Raw genomic sequence first — 20,000 nt, 5'->3', positions numbered from 1 at the left:
CTCTAGCAAAGTCATTGCCTTTGAATATTAATTAGTACTGAGTAAAAATTACTCTCAGTGGAGTTAAATTAACTCCTCTTAGGAGTACATTTTACTCCGCTTTATTTTACTCCACTTTTTCTCTCCAGCACTGGAGTGAAATTAACTCTTTGAAAATAACAGTGTATTGATAAAACAAGAAAAACACATGACGATATACAACTTTATTTATTCACACATTTTACAAAACTAACTTTAAACCTAAATTATTTACTGCTGACGTTAAATGTAACGGTACAGTTATTAAACTCCCCAAAACAGAAAGGGCCATTCTTTTTCTAAATTTGAATTCTCGCTCACTGGCGACCTCGTGTTTTGGTTCGCTTTCAACCTTGGTGTACACTTCCGACCTAAAGTTACACTAACGTTACAAATTTCCAGTTCTAAGGCGTATTAATTTACTATCTACCCTTGCATTTAACAGACTAGATGCACACGTTACCTCCGAATAGCGCTGGCCAGACACTTTTCCTCTTCTTCGCTAGTTTTAGGAGGTCTAAATCTGCACTCTGCCATTTGTTTTGCGAAGCAACGTGTTCGTTCAGAACTGACGAACAGCTAGGTAACAACGTGACATTGATGAATATTCAAACATGTCACAGAGCAGCAATTAGGTGATAGGATCACACTTCACGTCTCAAATAAAAGATATGAATCGAGAGAACTTATTCAAATGATAATTTAAACTAATTTTCTTTGTTGGAGAAGTAATTTCAAAAACTCGTGCTTCGGGTTTCAGCAGGTTTCCAAACGCTCGAAAACATTACACTCTTTTTTTTATACGAATATATTTTATAAGAATATCAAGGCTGAAATTTGCAAAATTTTAAGAATATTTTAAGAAGAAAGCCGAGGCTGAGATTTTGAAAAGGATAGATGTCATTTTGTGTGTTGAAACATCTGTAAATACAAGACAATTTTTTGTTTTTAACTTAACCGTATAAAATTATTCCTTTCTCTGAACGGCGAAACTAGCCAACAAAACGAAACAATCTGCACTAGCTATAGCAAAATGTCCAACGCTAATGACAATTCGATGAACGGTACATGTAATACATATGTACAGTATTCAGCACAAAACCGCAAAAAAGTAGTATGACAAATGGAGCACGTGTAACGCGATACACTAGATACCAAACACTTGTAATTGAACCCCAATAAATTCTAAAACGGAAATGTCATAAGCTATAATTTAAGAATAATACAAGAATATTTTCAGCCTAAAAGCGGCAGAAAAATAAGAATATTCAGCCTGGGCCGGAAAAACAACATTCTTATAAAAAAAGAGTGTAAAACCACTAGGCCTGCAGCCTCGTGGTTTCAAATGTTTCTCGCGTTTTGAAACCTGATGAAACTTTGAAATAGTTCGTAAACTACGTTATGTCACGGGTGGGCCGTCTCTCATCAACGTGACGAAGCACATGTCATGCACTCACTATTTCCGGGTTGTCTCGAACCGATTCCAGCGACCATGGTTTAGCTTTTTGCGTTCGATTTACTTCTTTGTTTCTCAAGTTTCGTTCATTTGAGGTTGCCTCGGTCACGGTTATTGACTTCCCATGATGAATTTCCAACTTATCTTCTTGTCAATAATTTTTTCCCATTGTCTTGAGCACGTTTCATCGAATAACTCGACGATGGACAACGCAACATTACCAGGTAATGTCGTATCTCATAAGATTTGAAGAGGAAGGATCTGTATTATAACTGCGCTATTTCGCGTGCTTCCCCTTGCTTTTATGATATCTTTCATCGGTTTCCTTTCCAATTCAACGGAACGATTTGGAAAACATCAAGGGAATTTTATTATACGGAACAGACTGTTTAGATCTTTGTCGGTCTAATACTGGACTTCAGTAGCGTAAGTTGCCGCAAATAGTGAGGTTTAATTGTGCACAAACTCTTTCGATAGACAATAAGCAATTATTGGATGAGGTTGAGCATGATAGCGAGAATTATCAAGGCCGAGGTTTGTGTTATCTGCCGAAGCCGAAGGCTGAGGCGGATAACACAAACCGAGGCCTTGATAATTTCGCTATCATGCGTAAACCGAATCCAATAATAATTATAAATGGAGAAGCGTTGAGACATTTCACAGAAGAACAACAAAGTAAGCCACGAAATGTCACGTTTCAGTGTAAACATCTTTATTAATGACAGCCGTGAATTACATGTAAAGCGGAATTCAAAAGGTTTACAGAGAGGATTTAAGCCTATAACATCTGAAAACGTTTCAGGAAAAACTGAATCGAACTGAAACTTTTGAACAAAATTCTAAAGTTAAGTTGCACGGTCTTATGAAAAATGTTCCCGATATCGAGATGTAAACAAAACTTCATTGTCTGCAAAAACGCGTCATACCTACATGCACAAATGCCAGTGTCTGTAGATGTGACGCGATGACACAGCGCCATCTAGAATTAGCGGGGTGCTTTTAGCCAATCAAAATTGAGATAGCATCAGCATTGTATAATAATAACAGTTATCAGTTTGAGAGAGGCGACAAAACTTTATAGTGCTCCGTAATGAACAGCTCTCCAATCGTTTTTTTTTCCCTGTGAGAATTGCTTGGTTGGCTGTGGAAAATTGTTGGCACACATTTGCCTTTTTTTGGAAACACAGGTCACAAACTAAACTTTCAAAACTTTTAGGCATCGAGGAGTCAATTCTCTCCGATTGATATTGAACTGATGGTGTGACTGGCTGAATTCTTTTCTTTTTCGAATTCCCCATAATACACTTTGTCTGCCCCCCAAATTTTGCATAAATCATTGTTTTCAAATGCTCTTGGGAATATGCAGTGTCTCCAAGGGGCAACCCTAAAACCAGGAATCCGGAATCCGGAATCTGGAATCACAGGTCATTGTGTTACCAATACAGAGAGTAAAAACTATCCTAAACATTCCTAAAAGCTAACCTAAAAACGTTTGTTTAGGCCTAATCAGGCCTAAGGTTAGCTTTTATGAATGTTTAGGATAGTTTTTACTCTCTGTATTGGTAAAACAATGACCTGTGATTCCGGATTCCGGATTCAGGGTTTTAGGGTTGCCCGTCCCCAAAAGCATTTGAAAACAATAGTTTATGCAAAATTTGGGGGGGCAAACAAAGTGCACTATGGGAATTCGAAAATAGAGAATGCTTTTATTATTTCAGGTGCACAGGGCGTGACGTTGTTACTAGCGCTTGGTTCCTCAAACTGTCACCGCACTAAAATGGCGGAGGACAGAAGAACCATTGTTACTCCAATAAGGCCTTGCTAATTTGGCATTGTTATGTTCGCTTTGTTGTTTTGTTTTAAGGACATTAAATACTTTGGAGACCAGCCCCCAGTTCTCTCTCTGACCTGTACTTGTTTTCATGGTTACCATGGCGAATTCACCGTGGTTGTTGCAAAGGGACGAATACAGCGACGCTTACGTTTACAGTGCGACGCGCCTTACCGTGGCCACCCAACAAAATTTCACATTCAGACAATTACATTTAATATGTAAACTCAAACAACCCATTCAACGGTGTTCAACTACAACCGTGCAAACTTTGCAAGGAGTAGGCATAAATAGATTGTGCTCGGCAACTTTTGAGCAACTTTTAGCATTTTGAGCAACTCTTTTTAGTACCAGCAACCTAGGGCTTGCCTTCCTTGGCAACTTTTGAGCAACAAATTGATGTAAGACCGATCCAAACCATAAAAGGTCGTTTTATTTCGAAGGATTTTATTAAAATTGGTTTTATCAAAACTGATTTTATTAAAACTAAGGATATACAATAAAATGACAATAAAATAACACTTGCATTATGCCCACGAAATCTGGACAGCGGCTATCTATCTAACGAGTGCTTAAATCCAGCGGTTATTCGCCGGCCATCTTGGTATTTGCTGAGAGTCATTATCATGGCATCGCAATCAGATGAAATTTCAGACGAGGAAAATGGAAATTAAAGTGATAAGATAAAGGCTGTAAACTTGATCACTGTCTAAAGCATATGTAAAGTAAACAATATCATGGTGTATATGATATGATGTATATATAGTTAACATTATGATGCCCATCCAAGTAAACTTTGCAAGGTTGACTAATTAGAAGCTTTAACTAGAAAATATGTATCTATTATTGAAGTTATGTTGAGTTTAAAGAGTATATTGATTACAACATAGCATTTATATTTGTCATATAACAATGGCTTTTGGCCTCTTTTAAATGATTCTAAGAATATTTAATGAAAATGTTTAAATGACAACAAACAAACAAACAAACACGTTTTGAGTATTTATCTAAAACAAAACGACCCTAGAGAGCAAGCAACTTTTCTAAAGTGTGGTGGCAACTTTTTGATATTTGAGCAACTTTAGAGCAACTTTTGGGTATATTGTGAAGCAACTTTTCCTGAATTTACTACCACAATCTATTCATGCCTAGCAAGGAGGGGTGACTGTCAATCAAATTCGCTCACCCTGATTGGCGTATAAGTTTTAAAAAACTTTGTTAGGTGGCCACGGTATGGCGTGTCGCACTGTAATAGTTCGGAGTACGAATAAAATTACGAGTACAAGTTTTGTTGAACTTGTGCACAAAGACAATTTGTGCTGTTCAAACCTTAGTGTAGGCAATCCCACGATTTCGTATGGAATGCCATTTGTATCAAAAATACTCCTTGTCATATATAAAACTGATTGGTCTTCAAACAAAATATCTTAGCTTATGCATAAAACTTGCTGCAAAATATAAAACTTGTCACGCCGTATATAAAACATGTTTGAAAAAATAAAACTTGTCACGCCATAGATAAAACGTGTTTGAAAATATTAAAAACTTGTCACGCCATATATAAAATATAACTTGTCACGCAATACGCTTATTAGAACCCAGTACCGCGCCAAAGGGCGAGAAAGAGGCGATGAACTTGAGTTTCCTGGATTAGCAAGATGGCCTCTCACAGAGACCTCGTTGAGAGACCGTCAAGTCTTGCTGATGGTCTTAGAGACCAAAACAGAGTGAAAAGGCAAAGAGGTAATCAAAAGGTCATAAACGAGTCACTGGCTCGATTATTAGAGCAAAGTGAGGGAATCACCGTCAGCAGCCTTACGCGAATCGTCATTTCAACAGCTCTGCTTCACTGATGTCCTTATTAGAGAGCTTAAGCAGGGACGACGACGACGGCTACGAGAACGCCGCAAAGCAATAGCTTGAGCAAAAACAATAGTTCTGCACGCCCTGCACGTGCGTTTTACAGTTGATATTTTATTTTGTTTACTTATTTATTTATTTATTTTTTGCCACAGAAAAAAATTAAAATACAGATATGAGCAATAAAAAAAAGAGAAGATGGAAAGAAAAATTATTGAATTACATTGGTGGCGAAGAGGCCTAAAAGAAACTACTAAGCTTATGTAAATTAGGCCTCCCCAAGTAAAAGCATCTATTTATCGTTGACATGCAAGTTGGCAACGGAGAATACAATTATTACAAACATTTAGTTATTTACCTTGTTGAAATATAAAATAATGAACGAAAATTAAAAACAGTTTGAACTTACAAGTTGGTAATGAAGCACACAATTACAAACACTTAGTCATTTAATTAAGTTGTTGAAATATGTAAACAGTTGTGAAAGAAAAATTACAGGGTGAAAACAATTTGACACAGGAAAAACAAAATACTTAATTTTCAGAAGGTAGTTGTTACAAAAGGATGACTTAAGTGCTTTCTTGAAGGAAGCTGTTGAGGACGAATTGATTATATCAATGTCAAGAAGATAGTCAAATGCTCGATTTGATTGGCGCATTAACTATAGGTCAATTTTCACTGTCACGCAACAAAAGAAATAAAATCGAAACCGTTCAATGAAATAAGCCAAAAACTTGAAACATTGTAGGAGACAAATTCGTTAATCAACTCACCAATTCTCAGGTCTGTGCGCTACAGCGTTTCTGAGTTATTTGTCAAAGCGTTTCACGCAACTTTATAGAGTTTATAATCCTGGAAACTCAAGTTCATCGCCTCGTTTTTCGCCCTTTGGCGCGGTACTGGGTTTCAATAGGCGTATTGCGTGACAAGTTATATTTTATATATGGCGTGACAAGTTTTACATTTTCAAACAAGTTTTATATATGGCGTCACAAGTTTTATATTTTCAAACATGTTTTATATATGGCATCACAAGTTTTATATTTTGTAGCACGTTTTATGTATAAGCTAAGATGTTTTATATATTTAATGATAAGTTTTATATATGACAAGCGGCATTCCATAATTTCGAGTGCAATTTGGAATAAACGAGCGCGAGTAAATTTTTTCAAAGACGAAAAAGGGAGAGTGCAATTTGTAGTCTTTGAAACAAAATGCGAGTGCTTATTTATTCCAAATTGCACGAAAGAAAATCATGTGATTTCTTTTTACCAACAGACATGAAAAAAATATCGAGAAAAAAAATTGTGCCCTCCAGGGCTAGCATTTGATTGGCTATCTGTGGCTTTCTTTGGTCATTGACCAATTAAAATGCCTGGTTTGTTTACGTCTTTTTGTACTGGATTAACTATTTTTTGCACTGTGTTACTTGAAAACCAATCAGAATGGACGTATTTCCCATGTATTTTATTAGAACAGAAAACTAGTACTCGTTGTGATACTCGGGGTCCTCGACTGAACGCTATTTCGGTATAAAATCTCTGTTGCCCCCAGAAGCCGTAAAGACAACCTATATATTATCTAAGTTTTTTTTCCTCAAAACAACTTGTCAAGGAAATTCGAAATGGTCTCCAGCACAAGAAATGTTATTGCAACTGACAATAGCTGTTATCAAGCTACTGTAGTATCAGAACTTTGGAGCATGGATCCAAGGACAAAGTAACTTTAGAGCTAACTCAAGAATTGTTTTCTTCATTTTCAGAAATAATAAAAGAAGTGAAGCAGCTTAATAAAGATGACAAATTGACCCTCTTAAATCTCATGTAAGTTGTTGGCACAAAGAAAATATCACCCCTTTTTTGGGGGGGAGGGGACTTTTGAAAGGCTTGTGGGCCAGTGTGACCTCGTGTGATTTACATGCCCCTTGAAGGCGTTCCGAAGTGCTCTTGATGTATGGCAATGAAGCTTCTTCGCAATCTCTAGAAACAGATCCAGTGTTCGTTATTGTTAGCATCCAATCAGGATAGTTGTTGGCTTTCAAGGCTTGCTTAACATGTTGAATTTCCTTTACTTTGTCAAGTTCTTCAGACACCAAGGTGTGACCTCGAAGTAGCAGAGTGTTAACTACAGCTCTTTTATGTTGAAGATGACGGTTAGAATAGAAATTCAGATATTGATCAGTATGAGTCGGTTTCCGGTATGCGGTGACCTTCGTTGAGGCATCTTCGTTCACGTGAAGGCAGGTGTCAAGAAATGTAATTCAGCCGTTCTTTTCTTCCTCCGAAATGAACTGGATGTGTGGAGTGATGGAATTGACATGATCGCCATTCGGAAAATGAGCTCACTGCGCATTCATGAATTTTGGTCAGCGTGTCATGAACATATCGATACCACATAGCTGACGGGGTAGGTGCAGTATCCTATGCTCTGCTCCCAAAGTGTTCCATATAAACATTGGCGACTATGAGTGAAATTTGGGAATCCATTGCGGCCCCTTGTTTTTGCTTATAGAATCCATTTTGGAATGTGAAGTAGGAAATAGCAAGGCACATTTCAAGTAGGGTGGATAATTGTTGTTGACGACAGCATTACCTATGAGAAATTGACATCTGACCCAACTAGATCTATAAAGAACAAGCTCATTCAAATTTTGAGAAATTGGCAAAGAGAGGGCAGAATTTTTTGACTCCCTATACAACCAACTGTACCCTTATTTTATTCCTAAATTCTACGGTCTTCCCTAGATTCATAAGAAAGATGCTCCGCTACGACCAATAGTCTCAAGCATTGGCAGTGTGATATGTAATACTGCCAGGTCTCAACGATCACCATATCATCAATAGTGAGGATTTCATCAACAAAATCTTAGATCTTGAAGTACCCCCGGGACTGAAACTCGGGTCATACGATGTTTCGGCGTTGTTCACGAGTATCCCGATCAATGAAGCTATTCCAATTATTGTTTGATCGACACTGGAAGGTGACCCAACTTTACCAGATAGATGTTCTCTAGATGTACCACGATTATCCACCCAACTTGAAATGTGCCTTTCTAGTACCTACTTCACATTCCAGGATGAATTCTATAAGCAAAAACAAGGGGGCCTCGATGGGATCCCCAATTTCACCCATAGTCACCAATCTTCATATGGAACACTTTGAGATCAGAGCATTGGTTACCGCACCTACTCCGCTAGCTATGTGGTATCGATATGCTGATGGCACGATGACCAAAATTCCATCAATCCACACATCCAGTTCACTTCGGAGGAAGAAAAGAACGGCAGAATTCCATTTCTTGACACCTGCCTTTACGTGAACGAAGATGGCTCAACGAAGGTCACCGTATACCGGGTCAATATCTGAATTTCCATTCTAATCATCATCTAACACATAAAAGAGCTGTAGCTAACACTCTGCTAGTTCGAGCTCACACCTTGGTGTCTGAAGAACTTGACAAAGTAAAGGAAATTCAACATGTTAATCAAGCCTTGAAAGCCAACAACTATAAGTCCTGATTGGATGCTAACAATACCGAACACTGGATCTGTTTCGAGAGATTCCGAAGAATCTATCAACGAGAAGAGAATATATGCTTCAGTGCCATCCATCAAGGGCGCTTCGGAACGCCTCTAAGGAGCATTCAAATCACACGAGGTCACACTTACACACAAGCCTCGCGTCAGCTCGTGATTCACGTGGGTCACCAGAAATAAGCAAATACCGCTTATTTTTGCTCACCATTCTTCTAATTCCTATATATATGAATATAAATAGACATCTATTCACGAAAACTGCGAAAATTCTACTCAAACGGTTTAATGGTCACTTAAATCCGTTTGTGTTGGCCTTTAGCTCCACTCGCGCGAGCAACTCGAATGAGCGGGTGACGCATGCGTAAATGCCGATGTTGTAACCCCCTCATTTTTCCTGATTTTGCAACTTTACTGGTTTATATCTCTGCTTCCGGACGGTTAATTTTTTTCATTTTTTGCATGTTAGCTTAGATTAATTTAAAACGTTTGTCTTTCAAATTTTAAAAAATTCTGTAGGTGAAAAAAAAGAAATTAGACACATTTCAAAAACACTGATTTTTCTGAAAAACTGACCTACAAATTTTGTTGAATTTTAAATATTTTAGAGGTTGTTTCTAACATTATCTGGTAACGCTGAATGGGAAGATTACACCTTCCAGTTTTTTCAAAAAAGACAATATATCTTGATTTTAAGGCTCAAAGAAATGCCTTATATCGTTGCCATGGTAACGTTATTTTGGAGGAAAATGTGATGTGAGAAATACGTGATGAGTACTCAATACACTTGCCAAATTTCGTCGTGATATGATTACCCTAACTGTATCTAAGGACAGAATATGTTTGTTTGAAAAAAGGAGAAACTATTTCGAGCCTCCTTAAGATCACAACTAGGTAGTGTTAAACCTTAAAAAGTATGGAACCGTCTATCACATCCATTGCGAACAATGTAAGAAAGATTATGTGGGCGAAACTTCTCGGTTGTTAGAAAGTCGAGTAAAGGAACATCTTTCTAGGAATTCGTCAGCTGTTCATGAACATTGCCAGCTTACGGGTCATTTGGTGGATTCCTGCAAGACAGAAGTTCTTGCCACGGAAAGTAACACATTCAAACGCCACATAAGGGAGGCAATTGAGATAAGATTACGAAAGCCCTCTTTGAACAGAGACAATGTCTTCGGATTAGCCAACATTTACGACACCATTTTAGCTCCCTCAGGACCATTACATAACCCTTCTTAACATTCAACTTTGCATTGTGGCTGACGGAGGTCGGTGGATCCGAACGAAATATCCCACTAAGTGTTTAATTGCGCTCTGAGTACAGGAAAAAAATATTTTAAAATCATGATTCCAGAGCAGGAAAACAAAATTTTTGATTCAATTTGTATACTGTCAAAATAAGCTGACACCATTGTATGGCGGCGACAAGAAAATATATATGAGAAGTGAGCAATTAATCCCATTGTCACATGATAATTGTCTGAAATTTATTTGTATAGTACGTCCATGCTGAGAAGGTCATTTAAATATGTTATTCCATGCATAACCGCGTGGTCCATTTTCACACCAACTGTGACACAGACCCAAAACTAGATTACAAAAAAATCATCGTAGAAAGTGCTACCTTTGTAGTGACATCTGTAAATGGTTACGGAGACTCTCTTGTCGTCTCCGATAAGGACGATGAAGTGCATAGGCCCTATCTCACAGCCCCTCAATGTTCTTGACCTAGCGGGAAGTGAAAGACCCCTCACAATATTGGCAAAGAGAAGGGCATTGAGTTCCCGGTGTGCGGTCTGTCCTCTGTATCTTATCATTGGTAAGAGGGTAAATGCTCGGAGATACTAGCTATAACAAGAGCCACTGTGCAATCCTAGGGAAATGATAAGATGTAAACCGATGTTGTCCGCTTTAGAAAGCGTAATCGTTGTAGCAATTTTTGCATTTGGAGGGATTGGGTGCTCTCTGTAAGTTGTCTGGCATGGTATACACGCCTTTCGTTACCCACCTTTAATTTAACTACGAATATTGTAAATTCGTTTTCTACCAGAGCTTGGATCGCCACTCGTAGCCTTTGCTACGGGAAAAGATTACATGAAATATCGGCTTCAAAAATCATATATTTGAATTGTGGGTATGAAGTTTTTTGGGAATTAAAATGATCATCACAATTGAGATACGTAACTTGTTTCAAAGAAAGTGAAAACGATGTACATACTATAGGACGAAACGGGCGACGCGAACCCTAGGGACTGTGTTGCACATGTACTGCATGACCACTGATTTATAAAGCTTTTGTGAACTGGTTAATTGTATCCGCAAAGGGGTGAAAAATGGGGATAAGGCATTTGTTATATAAAGTTACTGAAGTTAGAATGACCTTGCACCACATTTAGAGCAACACCTTAGGCAGCTGCAAAGACGCCTGCAAAAAACTATCCCGGATACCAATCTATAAGACTAGTATGGCCAAAAGGGGAGTACGTTTTAAAGGGCCACTGTTAGTGGCGACCGTAACCTGTTGTCTTTCTTATTCTGCTTTACTCAACAGCAATGATGAATTAAACGCCACAGACGATGAAGTGACAGACCCACCGCAAGATGAGGTCTCACAGCCAACACCCACTGTGAATAATACAAACACGGGGCTTTCAAACTATTTTACAACAAGAACAACGACTGATAGCCTAGAATTCAATTCAACGTTCCCAACCACAAATGAGCAAACAACTTCCGAAGTACCGGAAGTATTTACGAATTCTGCAACAACAACTCCACATCCCTCCCCCTTCTCTGTAACAAGTACGACAAATGTGAGGACAAACTCTTCCACCTCAGAAGAAACTGTAATCAAAACTTCTCCATGGACACCTGAGACAAAGTTAGATGCAACATCAACTAAAAGAGTCTTACCAACGAAGCCAACACCCCAATTGCAAAAGGGACAAAAGACAACATCGCAAAATGAAATAAGCAAAGAAAAAACAACTTCTAAAGGTATGAAAGATCGTTATGGGGTTTTTTGAAATTGAAAATTTGGGTTATTCAGACGACCGTTAATCAAATATGCTTTTAACCTACAATACTGGACAAAACGTTTAGGGAGAGTTAAGCCTTTCAACCGCTGTTGAGCGATCGCATGCAAAGTAATAGACCTTTTCCTGTCATTGTCGAGGTTGGTTATTCAGGGGCTCTATTCCGCTGCCTTGGCAGTTGTGGCTTTAAGGAGCTCGTGAGCACCTGGGGCAGTACAATACCAATGATAACTGGATGAGAAGGAAAAGGAGGAATCGAAAAACATTGTGTATCTGCTGAACATGCCACGATGCATTACAATACGATACATACTGAATTGACCGCTCCCCATAGGGGCTTTTCAGGGTCAATAAATCAACGAAACAACAGAACACAACTACAACTGTTAAGAATCCCAACTGGCCGGAGGCAAACCAGTTGGCTTTTTACAAGTGCAGCTGGGAAGTTGAACCGGGGAATACCAGGATCAAATTCAACGAGTGGTCAGAGCGGGTCTTGAACCCGGGTTCTCCGGATCTCAAGGCAAGCGCCCTAACCACTGGGCCACACTGCCTCCTGAATAGCATTAGCATTACTTGATTATTCCGACATCTTCTCTTCATGTATCTTGTCAACGATTTAGAGGCCGATTGTTGCTTTCCCGTCAAAATAGTATCCCCAACAATTCCCAATACTAGTGATTAGTTTTAAATCATATAAGATTTGAAAGAAAACATGATCTGTATGAGTAATTTTATCGTGAGAGCTGTTCCTAGTTTGTGAGAATCTTAGTGTGATCGCACTGTCTCCAGAGAATTTGTATTGCCAGGGACCATGTAGAGGTTGGGGCTGCAGTCCCTACCACGGTTTTGCTATTGGTGTTTTGATGATCTGGTATAGTGCATATTAAATGGGGGAACAGTAGCCATCGATTATTTTTTTGCTTAGGTTTTAACACTCACACCACAGGTGACCCAAACACATAATTTGAATGCTCAGTCAAGGTAACGGTTTGCAGGGTCTGGGGTTTATATGGGAAACATGAAATGCAGAAAAAGAATCGGCTAATCCTAGTTTATGGCGAGGAAAATACAAGAAATAAACTTACTCTTGCTTCATCCTTGTGTCGATTTGAGGTGTCCTGGGCAAGTTTTGAAATTTGCTCCTATCCTTCATTAAAAGAAGACAAGGCTGGACACTCGCAACCTCTGAAGCCACTGATCACTCCGCGATCGAGGACGATTTAATCCCAAAAATCGGCTTGATTCGTCCTTTTGTCCACTCTCACATGAAGATCGATGACAATATAGCATAAATGCCCAGAGTCCCAGAGCAATCTCCACATGCTAGAGAACAAGCCAGTTTTCACGAAGAAACCGCCGCTTTCTCCAGTCTGAGAGCCGTTCGCCATTCAAACAGGACACGACCGTTGGTCTGGTGACAATTTCAGCGTCTCTCTAGGGGTAGGGATCCAAGATCAAATTTCGCCTTTCTGGATCTTTCGCACGTCCCCACGGGCTTTTGACGAATACTCAATCGCGTTGCTCAACTACGTAAACACGCAAATATCAGTTGATTCTCGAACGTTTTCCTAGAGAGAAATTACTTGCTCCCCGCTGCACTGCCATGGAATCAAAAACCATCCGCGAACCTAACGAGTCGTCCTCAGTTGAAAGCAACGGAAAATATCCATTCGCTGTCCTGGTCATTCGATTGTTAACAATGCGATGTGATGATCACGTTGGTTCTCTTTTTCTTTTTCTCTTTTTTTTCCCTGCATTTCATGTTTTCCGTATAAAGCCTACAAACCGTTATGTTGACTGAGCATTCAAATTATGTGTTTGGGTCGCCTGCGGTGACAGCTGAAATACCCGAGAGCTTCGCCTGGTTGGTTCCTTACGTGTGATAATTATTACGACTATATTTCGTTATCTTGTTTCTTCCGATACATAGATCACCCAAGTCCAACCACAAGAAATGAAAGACAGGACAAAAGGTAAGGGAAACTCTGGTAATACAACACACTGTTGCCCAACGTCGTTCCCAGGGTCCCAATTATCTCATCGACAAAGAGACCCTCGGCTGGGAACGACTTACCTTCAATTGCTAGTGTCATCACACGTCAATATTGGCAGTGACAATGATTAAGATAATGATGGTGACAAAGGTTCAGTTCAGTTCAGTTCAGGTCAGTTTCAGAGAAACCGAAGACATGCAAATATCGAAAGAAAACAATTAAACGTTTGATACGAATTTGTCGTCGGTTTGTCCCTGAACTCCATTGATCAGCTGAATACGTTGTGCAGTCATTGGTGAAGAAAGGAAGTGCAGCCCCCTCGTTACGTCTGTCCTAGTCGACTTATTCTCCCTCGTATTCCCAAGAGACTGGTTACAGACCTCCACCAATACGCTAATCGACCTCTCTGTCTGCTTTCCTTTCAGTCGAGGAGATGGATTGTTGGGATACAAAAGTAATTTTCCAGCGATTTTTATGATAATTCTGTTGTTAATCGTGGTGATTTACTTTGGTTATCATAACAGAAACAAGGTGAGTTACAAATAAGCTCTTGTCGATGAGATGAAGATAAAGTCACCGACAGCTTGCTAGTTGGGGCCACAAATTTTGCTAGTCCTTATCTTTCTTCCTATTTTTTACCATGCTCGAGGAACTACCGCCTTGTGATAATTAGCTCAGACCACATAGCTAGAAGCACCAACGTATCTGATAAGTCGACTAAGTTCTGCTATGACTTATCTTCTCCGTACTGAATAATCTAGTGGATAGCGCTCTCTTCCTTTAAATTTGAATGGCTGAGACTAGTTTCTAAAACAACATAAATCGTTGAAAGATGAAAAAGGCATCCGCTGTGACCAATCCACCTCCTTTCCCTTAAGAATTCTACAGTGTTTCACTATGTTGAGATTCCCTCCCCCCCCACCCCCTCCCCCCAACCTGCTGAGAGAATCAGTGCGGCAGCAAAAGTAACAATCCCAAAAGAACAGCAGGCTACGGGTAGCCTATACTTTGTTTGAAGGATTTTTAGCCGACTTCCTTTAAGTTTACAGTATCTCAGTGGGTTTTTTGTATGCCACAATATCTAGGTAAATATCCAGTTTGAATTCCGTAGTCCGACGTCCAAAGTCCACATTCCGTGACCCAATGATAGGGTTTAAGTGCGATCGTGGATATTTGTTTACATTTAAAACTGTTGTTAACAGCGTTGATTCCAATCAAAACGACAAAACAGATGCTTTTCAAGTCTCTACGATGATATTTAAAAATATTTAATAATTTTTCTTAGCAATACTGGGGGAATTATAAAATTACGATATCTGTTACAGAGTCATACGATAGCCGGATAAACTCGTTTCCGGTCACGCACACTATTGTTTCATACATATTTCCCCGTTTATCTGTCACGCAGTCTTCCGTGGTTTAGTGGTCATCGCGATTGCCTCTGAAGGAAGAGACCCACTACGAGACAGAGAAGTCTTAAGCATGCGCAGCCAGAGCGCGACCCGAAAAAAAAGTCCAAAAACGAAGTTGTTAGAACTTTAAGGTTCCACTGACGTTTATACTCCATGAACAATGCGCTTTTTGAGCGGAACAGTACTGCCCACCTTGTCTATGGCATTTTCAGTGATTTGCTTTATCTTCTCTCCTCGCCATACCAAGAGAAAAATGAGAAACGTTCCTTTTCACAAATGCTCTAATGTAATTACAGGGTGAGATGTTTGTTAGGTCTTTTTTCTGTCTCGAGAACGTAACATTTCGACAAATTATTACGTTTTAGATCCAGAGATTTATCAAGACAGGCTACTCTAGCCGAAATCATGGCAGTTCAGGTTACGTCAAAGTCAAAGTCGAAGACGAAATCAATCTACCCCACGATGCCAACAGACATTACGTCTATTAACACAATCTAGGGAGCAGGACAAAATAGTCAGAGTTGGACAGGATGAGGAGCAGTAAAGCATCTTCACTTCAAGAACCTCGTTGTTTTTGTTTTCAAACCCTCATTTTTGTTCTAAACGTACCCTACATTTCACTAGACACCGACGTACTTTCGGATTCGAACGTGATCTTTGAGGCGAAATTCTTCCTACCCAGCGTAGCAAGCGAAGGGCTCCGAAGAGATTTCTCCGCTTTCTAGCCGCCCAGAAAAAAAAAAAAAAAAAGTGAAGAAAGCCGCACAATGCTTTTTGTCATGTAGCAGAGGGAGAGCCGTATTTAAACAAGAAGAGGTCAAAACGTCTAGACGCATAGGTCTGGCTGTTTAGTGCGCCCCGTCTTTGTGCTAGACGGCTTTAATGGTTTTCGACGACTACGACGCCTGATTTTAGAGGGAATTAGCATCCCGTTTCTGGCCAGCCTATCAGTGGATCGGGAAGAGTGTAGTTGTGGCGAGGGTGAGAACAAGTCTTTTCTAGCCCTGGCCACTATCTGGAAGTCCCGACCCACCCGACAGCCTGGAACAGGCAAGTTTTGGGTGAAATTCTCGTTTTTCCTACATACCTAAAGTATCTTTTCAAAATATAGAGACAAGTCAAGTTAGAGTGAGAAAGTTTTCATGCATTTATGATAAGCAGCGGTCTGCTGTTTGCCGTTTAACGCTTCTTATTATATAGATACTGATGAAATACTAGGATTTTCCTTCTTGCGAAAAAAACATATCTTCACCGCGCGCAGTGAACATATTTTTATCTTTCACATGTGAGAATATAGGTGACGTCATGGTAACGAACACGATTAGTCAATAAAAGGCGAGCTTCCCCTAATTGTAAGGTACTTTTGTGCTTTAATAAAATTCTTCTCTACTACAATAACATTTTTATTGCACAATTTTACATTATCAAGATTTTTTTTCATATCTTTTTTCATGTTACACTACATGCATGTTTTAGCGGTTGGTGACCACTTTTTCATCATTTCGAAAAGGAGTAATTAAAGCAAGTTGTTTTTAATCTGAATATTTCATCAATATCTATATAATAAACAGAACGTTACATGGCCGCGCGGGGATACGGATTTTATCTTCTCGTGCTGAAAGTATCTCGTACTCGTTCGCTTCGCTCACTCGTGAGAGATACTTTCAGCACTCGAAGATAAAATTTGTATCCCCGCGCGGCCATGTAATATCCTCTATATATTCTCTCTATTACGCACGATTGTAACGCACTTTGTTTGACAATTAATGTTTCTACCATTTTTCCCGCATTTGTTTTGACAAGGCCAACAATGTGTAGGAAAAGACGAAAAGTCAGTCAAACCCAATGGAACCAAAATGTTGGAAATCTTGACGTCGTACTTCCGTATATACATTTTATAAAATAATTAGGATAGTACGCGCACTCTCATTGGTCAATAGCTGTGTTTAGATGAGAGTATGGCAACACGGCTCTTACATCATACCAAATTTGATTGGTTATGTATTGTCGGACGCGTGTTTTGATTGCCTGGTAGGAAACATGAGTGTGTGTCAAGAAAATATGTTTCAATCAAGAAGTAAAAAAACCGGCATTTTCCTTCATTTGTGGAATTATCTTTGAGAAATATTTTATAAAAGCAATAGAGGATTTTTTCCGTGTTTCCATAGGAGTTGGGAGAATTCGCGACAGTTATTTCCACCCTGAGATGCATAACTGTCTCGAATTCTCCTAACTCCCCTCGTGTTTAGATGAGGCTATGGAAACACGGAAAACGTTATTTCAGACAGCTCAGTAACACAGTTGTAGTTTATACATTACAAGCATTATGAATAAAGACAACTTTTATTACAAAAAATGCATATAAAGGGTGAACACAATCTTATTTGACATTACTCCTTAACTGACTAATCGAACTTCAAGACTGCCATTCAAAAACACATGTGGTGGTAGAAAAAGGCAAATGTACTTTAACTGGTTATAGAGCGGTTCTCAATTGGGCGTCGAAAGTGATTAGCGAATTGCTTTGGTTTATGATTACTTCACTCAGTGATTGGTTCAAAGTTCTCGCGCCACTTCTTCAACCAATTAGAAGTGAAACCAAAACCAATTGTGGCTCGGGCGTGCACATTTTCCCGCGCTTAGTGTCGGCTACGTGTAATTACTTCGAGTTTGGATTGGTTTACTGAATTGTCTCTGTCCTTTTTGATTGGCAAAAGTAATACTTTGGTTTTGGTTTTACGACACTCGATTGAAACTCGCTCTATTAATTCATTGCCTATACTGTACGTCAAAAGAGTCCAAGAGAACTACCAAAAATACTTAGGACAAAATAATACGTTTTGGACATTTTTACAATGTAGAAGCGATGATGGCAACAGAAAAATGTTTGATTTGTCCATGGGGTGAACCAGGGTGCCTTTGAACCTTTCGCATTGTTGCCTCAAAGAAGCCTGCATGGATGGTTGGACTTTTTGGACGTTTGTGAAATCAATATCCTCTTTTATGAGTGCTAACCTAATCATCCAGAAACGCGTTTTCACTTGGTCATCCAAATTTTAGTATAATTATAATTCCCAAATACTCCTAGATATCACTTTCATGAGAAGTCTCCGGCAAGAATCATTCACCTTTGATAGCAGGTTTGTTCATCTGCCAAATGTTGTAGGTTAGTGCCGTAGCAAGGGTCACCCAACCAAGGTAGGGCAAGAGCAAACCTGCTGCAACTCTGTTGATTGGATAAAATGTGTAAACACAGCCGGCAATATTTATCCACAGGACGCAGATCTCACCAAACGCCTATCGAGAAAAAAAAAAAACATTCCAAATTCCATTGAGTGCCGGTTATTAAATGTTTCAGTTAATTAATAACCTCCGTTCTCATGGAATACAGAGGAAGTCCTTTCAAAGACATTGATAATGCGCTCATTCTGAATGCTAAGTGTTCGAAGCAAAGGTTGCTATTTACACTTTTTTAACGCTCTCTCGAGGAGTCTCTCTCTATAGGAATGCGTGTGACTCTCCTCTCGAGATCACCCTCTCGTCTTGCTAGGAAGGTGGTAGCTTTCTTTTGAGGGGTACCAGCTGCCCATGATCAAGAGCGTAAAACTTCGACGTATTTGTTTCACAGACAGAGTTATCTTTAGATTGATTTTCCCGCGAAACCAGACCGTTCCAGCCAATAATGAGCCTGACATAGCGATTGCCCCTAATGAAAACGCTCTCAAGTTCGATAGTAAACTTATTTAGAAACCCTAAAAAAAACTAATACCTTGTGAAAGTGCCCGCCACACACACCTATTCCCGGAGGCGGGTGGGGGGCTTCGCATATGAAGGGGTGGGGATTCTCGTCGGAAATTATGAATTAAACCCCTAGAAAGAGACCAATCTGGTGTTGTTAGTAGCAACCCTTCCCTGTGAATAAAAAACTCTAAGCATTGTTTCTCTCGTGCCTAAGAAAGAGTCGGTGGCTGATAAGTGTTTTTCCAATTAAAGGTGGAGATTCCGAGTGCTTCAGTTCCCCTGAGATTATAACCATTAATTTTCTCTTCACCCAGGATTTTCTGACCCCTAAAAGAGACCATAAAATATTATTTAAAACATTAAATGTATATATTTTTATTTCTTTGCGTGAAACCCTAAACGAGACCTTCACGGCTACATAAGGAGCTACATATGATGGCATTTTCCCCAGAACACTCGAAGTGGGACCAAAAGTCGAAATTTACACCGCTAAGCAAGACAAAGCGCATCCCCACCCTTTCATGTGCGAGTGCCACCCCTAGGGACCTAGTATGACAGTTGAACAGTTGCTTCCCTATTACGGTCTTCTGCCAATACAGTATGTGACACACTTAAGTGCTGATGACTTTATCTGGGCAGGACGTTGAGGGTGTATTTTATAGCCTGGGTGGCCTTGTTTAAGCAACGTTAAAACAAAGTTTACAAGGTTCACTCTTTTATCTTAAAGGTTTCCTTTTTAAGTTGTGTAAAGTCGGCAAAACTAGCAGTCATTTGGAGTCTTTTCACAAGTTTATGTCAGAAACTGCATTCAAATGTAAAATTCCTTCAAAAACAGGAATATAGCCAAGGTTGCCGGCTACATTGTGGAAAAGGAAAGGAAACTTAAGGAAATTCATTAAGTGTCTGATCTTCTAGTGCTAGAGCACTAATAAGGGACACTGTAAACTGAAATAAACAAATTAAGCAAATAAAATGTTGGTTTTTGTGGAGGGGAAAGCCAGAGTCCGACCTGGAGAAAAACCTCTCAGAGCAGAGTAGGGACTTAACAAAGTCAACCCACATATGACGCCAACTCTGAGAATCAAACCCGGGCCAGATTGGTGGGAGGCGAGTG

The 20,000-nt window shown here is 39.5% G+C and overlaps 2 protein-coding genes across 2 annotated transcripts in view; one reads left to right on the top strand and one right to left on the bottom strand.

Annotated features, from left to right (window-relative positions):
• Positions 1-1,482: 1,482 nt before the first annotated feature.
• Positions 1,483-15,875, top strand: LOC138007431 (putative mediator of RNA polymerase II transcription subunit 30). Its single transcript, XM_068854327.1, has 6 exons — positions 1,483-1,698; positions 6,928-6,988; positions 11,253-11,698; positions 13,670-13,712; positions 14,159-14,264; positions 15,511-15,875. Exons 1-6 carry the CDS (start codon positions 1,599-1,601, stop codon positions 15,631-15,633), a joined length of 879 nt encoding a protein of 292 aa, XP_068710428.1. The 5' UTR covers positions 1,483-1,598; the 3' UTR covers positions 15,634-15,875.
• A 1,594-nt stretch (positions 15,876-17,469) lies between these two features.
• Positions 17,470-20,000, bottom strand: part of LOC138007432 (translocator protein-like) — a 6,409-nt gene continuing 3,878 nt past the window's right edge. Inside the window, exon 3 of the mRNA XM_068854328.1 lies at positions 17,470-18,442. Coding sequence (XP_068710429.1) covers positions 18,266-18,442 — 177 coding nt within the window. The 3' untranslated portion in view covers positions 17,470-18,265. The remainder of the gene's footprint in view (positions 18,443-20,000) is intronic.

Source organism: Montipora foliosa, chromosome 6 (genome assembly GCF_036669935.1).
Source record: "Montipora foliosa isolate CH-2021 chromosome 6, ASM3666993v2, whole genome shotgun sequence".
NCBI classification, from domain to species: domain Eukaryota; kingdom Metazoa; phylum Cnidaria; class Anthozoa; order Scleractinia; family Acroporidae; genus Montipora; species Montipora foliosa.
This window is presented reverse-complemented; position numbering and strand designations above follow the sequence as displayed.

Bases quoted from the DNA above. Each gene is read 5' to 3' on its own strand.
- LOC138007431 (XM_068854327.1), top strand. From the start codon at position 1,599: ATGATGAATTTCCAACTTATCTTCTTGTCAATAATTTTTTCCCATTGT. The intron at 1,699-6,927 runs GTAATGTCGTAT...CTTCATTTTCAG, and splicing joins GGACAACGCAACATTACCAG to AAATAATAAAAGAAGTGAAG. The intron at 6,989-11,252 runs GTAAGTTGTTGG...TTTACTCAACAG, and splicing joins TTGACCCTCTTAAATCTCAT to CAATGATGAATTAAACGCCA.